General features: G+C 51.0%; 1 protein-coding gene across 3 annotated transcripts in view; it reads left to right on the top strand.

Annotated features, from left to right (window-relative positions):
* Window positions 1-8,441, top strand: part of LOC112254289 (voltage-dependent calcium channel subunit alpha-2/delta-2-like) — a 309,636-nt gene that overhangs the window by 148,153 nt on the left and 153,042 nt on the right. For 2 of the 3 annotated variants that reach the window (XM_042324234.1, XM_042324237.1), the window contains exon 5: window positions 6,127-6,171. The exons of the other annotated variant lie outside the window; for it this stretch is intronic. In XM_042324234.1, coding sequence (XP_042180168.1) covers window positions 6,127-6,171 — 45 coding nt within the window. The remainder of the gene's footprint in view (window positions 1-6,126; window positions 6,172-8,441) is intronic. 3 annotated transcript variants of the gene reach the window in all.

Raw genomic sequence — 8,441 nt, 5'->3', positions numbered from 1 at the left:
ACAGAGAGTGGAAGAGAGAGAGTGGAAGAGACAGAGAGTGGAAGAGACAGAGAGTGGAAGAGACAGAGAGTGGAAGAGACAGAGAGTGGAAGAGACAGAGAGTGGAAGAGAGAGAGTGGAAGAGACAGAGAGTGGAAGAGACAGAGAGTGGAAGAGAGAGAGAGTGAAGAGACAGAGAGTGGAAGAGACAGAGAGTGAAGAGACAGAGAGGAAGAGAGAGAGAGGAAGAGACAGAGTGGAAGAGAGAGAGGGTGGAAGAGACAGAGAGTGAGAAGAGAGTGGAAGAGACAGAGAGTGGAAGAGACAGAGAGTGGAAGAGAGAGAAGAGAGAAGAGAAGAGACAGAGAGGAAGAGACAGAGAGTGGAAGAGACAGAGAGAGACAGAGAGTGGAAGAGACAGAGAGTGGAAGAGACAGAGAGTGGAAGAGACAGAGAGTGGAAGAGAGAGAGAGGGAAGAGACAGAGAGTGGAAGAGAGAGAGGGTGGAAGAGACAGAGAGTGGAAGAGACAGAGAGTGGAAGAGAGAGAGAGAGTGGAAGAGACAGAGAGGGAAGAGAGAGAGAGGAAGAGAGAGAGAGGGAAGAGACAGAGAGGAAGAGAAAGAGAAGAGACAGAGAGTGGAAGAGACAGAGAGTGGAAGAGACAGAGATGGAAGAGACAGAGAGAAGAGACAGAGAGTGGAAGAGAGAGAGATGGAAGAGACAGAGATAAGAGACAGAGAGTGGAAGAGACAGAGACATGGAAGAGACAGAGAGTGGAAGAGACAGAGATTTTTGAAGAGATCAGAGAGGAAGAGACAGAGATTAAGAGAGAGGGAGTTTTAAGAGATCAGAGAGTTAAAGAGAGAGAGATTTTTAAGAGAGAGAGAGTTTAAGAGTCAGCCAGATTTGAAGAGACAGAGATTGGAAGAGACAGAGAGGAAACAGACAGAGAGATTTAAAGAGACAGAGAGTGGAAGATTAATTTGATTTTAAGAGACACATAGGAAGAGAGAGGGATTTTTAGAAGAGACAGAGAGTGGAAGAGAGAGAGAGTGGAAGAGACAGATATTTTTAGAGACAGAGATTTAAGAGAGAGGGAGTGGAAGAGACAGAGAGTGGAAGAGAGAGAGATTGGAAGAGACAGAGAGTGGAAGAGACAGAGAGGAAGAGACATAGATTTTGAAGAGACAGAGAGGGAAGAGACAGAGAGGAAGAGACAGAGAGTGGGAAGAGACAGAGAGTTAAAGAGACAGAGAGTTTTAAGAGACAGAGAGTGGAAGAGAGAGAGTGGAAGAGACAGAGTGGAAGAGAGAGATTGGAAAGACAGAGAGTGGAAAACAGAGAGTGGAAGAGACAGAGAGTGGAAGAGACAGAGAGGAAGAGACAGAGAGTGGAAGAGAGAGTGGAAGAGACAGAGAGTGGAAGAGACAGAGAGTGGAAAAAGACAGAGATTTTAAGAGACAATATTTTAAGAGACAGAGAGGAAGAGAGAGGAGTGGAAGAGACAGAGAGTGGAAGAGAGAGAGTGGAAGAGACAGAGAGTGGAAGAGACAGAGAGTGGAAGAGACAGAGAGTGGAAGAGAGAGAGATTGAAGAAGAGATCAAGAGTGGAAGAGACAGAGAGTGGAAGAGACAGAGAGTGGAAGAGACAGAGAGTGGAAGAGACAGAGAGTGGAAGAGACAGAGAGTGGAAGAGACAGAGATGGAAGAGAGAGAGAGTGGAAGAGTCAGAAGAAGACAGAGAGTGGAAGAGACAGAGAGTGGAAGAGACAGAGAGTGGAAGAGACAGAGAGTGGAAGAGAGAGGAAGAGACAGAGAGAAGAGACAGAGAAGAGAAGAGACAGAGAGTGGAAGAGAGAGAAAGTGGAAGAGACAGAGAGGAAGAGACAGAGAGTGGAAGAGACAGAGAGTGGAAGAGACAGAGAGTGGAAGAGACAGAGAGTGGAAGAGACAGAGGAAGAGACAGAGAGTGGAAGAGACAGAGAGTGGAAGAAGACAGAGAGTGGAAGAGACAGAGAGGGAAGAGACAAGAGAGTGGAAGAGACAGAGAGTGGAAGAGACAGAGTGGAAGAGACAGAGAGTGGAAGAGACAGAGAGTGGAAGAGACAGAAGAGACAGAGGAAGAGACAGAGGAGTGGAAGAGACAGAGAGTGGAAGAGACAGAGAGTGGAAGAGACAGAGAGTGGAAGAGACAGAAGAGACAGAGAGGGAAGAGAGAGAGTGGAAGAGACAGAGAGTGGAAGAGACAGAGAGTGGAAGAGACAGAGAAAGAGAGAGAGAGGGAAGAGAGAGAGAGAGTGGAAGAGACAGAGAGTGGAAGAGACAGAGAGTGGAAGAGACAGAGAGGGAAGAGACAGAGAGGAAGAGACAGAGAGTGGAAGAGACAGAGAGTGGAAGAGACAGAGAGTGGAAGAGAGAGAGAGTGGAAGAGACAGAGAGTGGAAGAGACAGAGAGTGGAAGAGAGAGAGAGTGGAAGAGACAGAGAGGGAAGAGAGAGAGAGGGAAGAGACAGAGAGTGGAAGAGACAGAGAGTGGAAGAGACAGAGAGTGGAAGAGAGAGAGAGGAAGAGACAGAGAGTGGAAGAGACAGAGGGAGAGGAAGAGACAGAGAGTGGAAGAGAGAGAGAGTGGAAGAGAGAGAGAGTGGAAGAGACAGAGAGTGGAAGAGACAGAGAGTGGAAGAGACAGAGAGTGGAAGAGACAGAGAGTGGAAGAGACAGAGAGTTTAAGAGAGAGAAGAGAGAGGAAGAGACAGAGAGGAAGAAGAGGGAGAAGAGACAGAGAGTGGAAGAGACAGAGAGGGAAGAAGAGAGAGAGAAGAGACAGAGAGTGGAAGAGACAGAGAGTGGAAGAGACAGAGAGTGGAAGAGACAGAGAGTGGAAGAGACAGAGAGTGGAAGAGAGACAGAGAGAAGAGAAGAGAGTGGAAGAGACATAGAGTTTAAGAGACAGAGAGTGGAAGAGACAGAGAGTGGAAGAGACAGAGAGTGGAAGAGACAGAGAGTGGAAGAGACAGGGAGGGAAGAGACAGAGAGAGTGGAAGAGAAGAGAGAGTGGAAGAGACAGAGAGTGGAAGAGAGAGAGAAGAGACAGAGAGTGGAAGAGAGAGAGTGGAAGAGACAGAGAGTGGAAGAGACAGAGAGTGGAAGAGACAGAGAGGGAAGAGACAGAGAGTGGAAGAGACAGAAGAGTGGAAGAGAGAGAGTGGAAGAGACAGAGAGTGAAGAGACAGAGTGGAAGAGACAGAGAGTGGAAGAGACAGAGAGTGGAAGAGACAGAGAGTGGAAGAGAGGAGAGGGAAGAGACAGAGAGTGGAAGAGAGAGAGAGTGGAAGAGACAGAGAGTGGAAGAGACAGAGAGGAAGAGACAGAGAGTGGAAGAGACAGAGAGTGGAGAGAGAGTGAAGAGAGTGGAAAGAGACAGAGAGTGGAAGAGACAGAGAGTGGAAGAGAGAGAGAGTGGAAGAGACAGAGAGTGGAAGAGATAGAGTGGAAGAGAGAGAGTGGAAGAGAGACAGAGAGTGGAAGAGACAGAGAGTGGAAGAGACAGAGAGTGAAGAGACAGAGTGGAAGTGGAGAGAGACAGAGTGGAAGAGACAGAGAGTGGAAGAGACAGAGAGTGGAAGAGACAGAGAGTGGAAGAGACAGAGAGTGGAAGAGACAGAGAGTGGAAGAGAGAGAGAGTGGAAGAGAGACAGAGAGTGGAAGAGACAGAGAGTGGAAGAGACAGAGAGTGGAAGAGACAGAGAGTGGAAGAGAGAGAGAGAGACAGAGAGTGGAAGAGACAGAGAGTGGAAGAGACAGAGAGTGGAAGAGACAGAGAGTGGAAGAGACAGAGAGTGGAAGAGAGAGAGAGAGTGGAAGAGACAGAGAGTGGAAGAGACAGAGAGTGGAAGAGACAGAGAGTGGAAGAGACAGAGAGAGTGGAAGAGACAGAGAGTGGAAGAGACAGAGAGTGGAAGAGACAGAGAGTGGAAGAGAGTGAGAGAGTGGAAGAGACAGAGAGTGAGAAGAGAGAAGAGAGTGGAAGAGACAGAGAGTGGAAGAGACAGAGAGTGGAAGAGACAGAGAGTGGAAGAGACAGAGAGTGGAAGAGAGAGAGGGGAAGAGACAGAGAGTGGAAGAAGAGACAGAGAGTGGAAGAGACAGAGAGTGGAAGAGACAGAGAGGAAGAGACAGAGAGGGAAGAGACAGAGAGTGGAAGAGACAGAGAGTGGAAGAGACAGAGAGTGGAAGAGACAGAGAGTGGAAGAGACAGAGAGTGGAAGAGAGAGAGAGTGGAAGAGACAGAGAGAAGGAAGAGAGAGAGTGGAAGAGACAGAAAGTGGAAGAGACAGAGAGTGGAAGAGACAGAGTGGAAGAGAGAGAGAGTGGAAGAGACAGAGAGTGGAAGAGAGAGAGAGTGGAAGAGAGAGAGAGTGGAAGAGACAGAGAGTGGAAGAGACAGAGAGTTGAAGAGAGAGAGAGTGGAAGAGAGAGAGTGGAAGAGAGAGAGAGTGTGGGTGACTGCAAGAGGAAAAGACAGTGGTATAGAGAAAGAGAAGGAGTGAGAGAGCAGTGGGCGGTTGTGGGCATGTGAGGAGGGCTCTCTCAGCCAGAGCAGGACCAGAGCTCCTCCACAGGGGGAGAGTCAGAGCAGGACCAGAGCTCCTCCACAGGGGGAGAGTCAGAGTAGGACCAGAGCTCCTCCACAGGGGGAGAGTCAGAGTAGGACCAGAGCTCCTCCACAAGGGGAGAGCCAGAGCAGGACCAGAGCTCCTCCACCAGGGGAGAGTCAGAGTAGGACCAGAGCTCCTCCACCAGGGGAGAGCCAGAGTAGGACCAGAGCTCCTCCATAGGGGGAGAGTCAGAGTAGGACCAGAGCTCCTCCACAGGGGAGAGTCAGAGTAGGACCAGAGCTCCTCCACAGGGGGAGAGCCAGAGTAGGACCAGAGCTCCTCCATAGGGGGAGAGTCAGAGTAGGACCAGAGCTCCTCCACAGGGGGAGAGTCAGAGTAGGACCAGAGCTCCTCCATAGGGGAGAGTCAGAGTAGGACCAGAGCTCCTCCACAGGGGGAGAGTCAGAGTAGGACCAGAGCTCCTCCACAGGGGGAGAGTCAGAGTAGGACCAGAGCTCCTCCACAGGGGGAGAGTCAGAGTAGGACCAGAGCTCCTCCACAGGGGAGAGTCAGAGTAGGACCAGAGCTCCTCCACAGGGGGAGAGTCAGAGTAGGACCAGAGCTCCTCCATAGGGGAGAGTCAGAGTAGGACCAGAGCTCCTCCACAGGGGGAGAGCCAGAGTAGGACCAGAGCTCCTCCATAGGGGAGAGTCAGAGTAGGACCAGAGCTCCTCCACAGGGGGGAGAGTCAGAGTAGGACCAGAGCTCCTCCATAGGGGGAGAGTCAGAGTAGGACCAGAGCTCCTCCACAGGGGGAGAGTCAGAGTAGGACCAGAGCTCCTCCACAGGGGGAGAGTCAGAGTAGGACCAGAGCTCCTCCACAGGGGGAGAGTCAGAGTAGGACCAGAGCTCCTCCACAGGGGGAGAGCCAGTCACTCCCGCGCCCTTGAGTGCGCATCCTCACCCAGGCTCCCTCCGAAACGGTAATGAGGCAGGCCCCACAGACGGAAGCCGCACCACGCCGCACACAGCCCTTGCATGCCCGTACCCATGTGCCTCCCTCCACAGGAGATAAGGGTGGGGTTGGGCTCATCTCTCTGAGATGAGAGAGCTGCCGTTTACCATGAACTCGACAGACAATAAGCATTGGATAAGAGCGCTAGGGAACAATGCTAGCACATTCCACTCATATCCCAATATAGCACTCTATACTCATCCTAAATCCACTGCACCATAGTAAGGCATGCCGTGCATACAGCCCCGTATTTCCCATTGCGTCACAGCACTACTAGATAGCATCCCGGCTGCGTTAGAACACAGCGTGTCTCAGAAATCTGCCACACACAGTTCCATTCAACAGCCCCATCTTTCATCGCACTACCTCCCCGGTGTTCTGTGATGCTGATTATATTCTCATGCTGTCTAGTGTGTCTGAATATAACCTTGACATCTCCATACAGCGTACACCGGCGGAAGAGCCTCGACCACATAGTCACTGCTATATCTTCTCTCATCACCTCTCTCTCCACCTTTCTTTTCCGGCGCAGGAGAGCGACATGGAGTACTATGATTCGAAAGCGGAATCAGACTATGTGAGTACAGCGGTATGTCCTCCCAAGTCCTGCCCGTCCTGCTCCCCTGTACGTCTTGTTGTCACCCTGGTCACAGGCACGCGGGCTGTCTGTGTGTGTTAGTGCGCTGGTGAGACTCCTGTGACTGTTGCGTGTTGAGTGTTACAGGGCTGGAACCAGCACCATGCATGTGACCAAGCTCCCACTAAATGTCCTACCAAGAGATTCAGTCAAACCCTGGAGTATGCCTACCCAATCCCAAACCCCGAAGTACCTACCCTGCCTGTCCTGAACTATGCCTAAACCTCACCTGTCAAACCCCGGTTCCTACCCCTGCCTGTCCCGAACTATGCCTAAACCTCACCTGTCAAACCTTGAAGTGCCCTCACCCCAACTGTCGAGTACCTCGTACCTAACCTCAACTTTCCGAACCCTGGTGAATTTAAATGACTAACTCAAACGGAAGTACCTAACCCTTATCGTTTACTGAGTAATTTAACCCCACGTGTCTACTGTGCATGTGACAGTGACTGCAGCTCCTACTTTCCTCCCAAGAGATTCAGTCAAACTCTGGACTTCAGCAGCACTCTCCTTGTGTTTTACCTCGTCCAATGCCACAATGCAGGGCTAAGGAACACCCAGCCACAAATCAGTGTAGTCTCCCAGTACCAATTCACAAGTAGCTATACAGTAACTACCATAGACAGACAGATTTCATGTTTGTCTTGTAACCGTTAATACCAGTCAACTACAGACTGCCCCCTGGTCTGGGAACAGTCAATAGTCCTTCCGGGGGGTGTTCAGGTCACACGCCGCTTTGTGCTACTGTACCAGGCCACCTGATTGATTAGCTATCAGAACCAAATCCAAGAATTCTCTAGGTCACCCAAGCACAAAGGAAAGGAAGGAATGAGGAGGGAGACATGGAGGAGAGAGAGAGAGATGGAGAGATGGATAGAGAACGAGATAGAGGGATGGAGGAGAGAGTGATGAAGGAGAAAGGGAAAGAGGTGGAGAGAGATGGAGGAGAGAGAGAGTTGAAGAGAGAGAAAGATATGGAGAGAGAGGGAGGAGAGAGAAAGTGAGAGAGATATGAAGGAGAGGGAGAAAGAGATGAAGAGAGGCGGAAGAGAGAGAGAGAGAGAGAAAGATATGGAGGAGAGAGAAAGTGAGAGACATGAAGGAGAGAGAGAAAGAGATGAAGAGAGGCAGAGGAGAGAGAGAGAGAGGAGAGAGAGATGGAGATAGAGAGAAATGTGGGGACAGACAGACAGAGGAGCTAGCTATGCTATAAATCACGGCATGATTTTCTCGGTGTTCAAGGCGGCCCTCGTGATTAATGACACAGCACTTTAGGGCCTGTCAGCACGTCTAATTGGAGGACATCGGTCATCATTAACATGGTCGCTGCTGAGGCCGAGCCCTTGACACACCCCATGACCCTTGCCTCGCCACCTCAAGCTTATCCCAGCACACTGCTAGAGGTCATCCTGAGGTCAACCCCATGCCAGCCTGGCTAGTTCAAACAGATACTAATGTCCCCCTTTGGTTCCTTGAAAAAACTCCATTATGTCCAGAGACCTGTTCGAACTTTCCATGGTGGTGAGCTGCCCACTGCTTCTTCCCCTCTATCCCTTCCTCTCATCCACTGCTTCCTCCCTCTATCCCTTCCTCTCACCCACTGCTTCCTCCCCTATCCCTTCCTGCCACCCACTGCTTCCCTCCCTCTATCCCTTCCTCTCACCCACTGCTTCTTCCCCTATCCCTTCCTGCCACCCACTGCTTCCTCCCTCTATCCCTTCCTCTCACCCACTGCTTCTTCCCTCTATCCCTTCCTCTCACCCACTGCTTCCTCCCTCTATCCCTTCCTGCCACCCACTGCTTCTTCCCTCTATCCCTTCCTCTCACCCACTGCTTCCTCCTCTATCCCTTCCTCTCACCCACTGCTTCCTCCCTCTATCCCTTCCTCTCACCCACTGCTTCCTTCCTCTATCCCTTCCTCTCACCCACTGCTTCCTTCCTCTATCCCTTCCTCTCACCCACTGCTTCCTTCCTCTCATCCCTTCCTCTTACCCACTGAATCCTCCCTCTATCCCATCCTCTTACCCACTGATTCCTCCCTATTTTCCTTCCTCTCACCCACCCCCTCACCCTTTCCCCTGCAATTCCTCCACCTCTATCTCCTCCCCTCTACAGTATGACCACTCACCTCCTATCACTGATCCACAGTGTCTACTCTCCCAACTGACCCCTAGTCCTGCACCCTGCTCTACTCCTGTACCCGTACCCGT

The sequence above is a fragment of the Oncorhynchus tshawytscha genome, linkage group LG07 (genome assembly GCF_018296145.1).
Source record: "Oncorhynchus tshawytscha isolate Ot180627B linkage group LG07, Otsh_v2.0, whole genome shotgun sequence".
NCBI classification, from domain to species: domain Eukaryota; kingdom Metazoa; phylum Chordata; class Actinopteri; order Salmoniformes; family Salmonidae; genus Oncorhynchus; species Oncorhynchus tshawytscha.
Note: the sequence above shows the minus strand (reverse complement) of the source record. Positions and strands in the feature narration are given on the sequence as shown.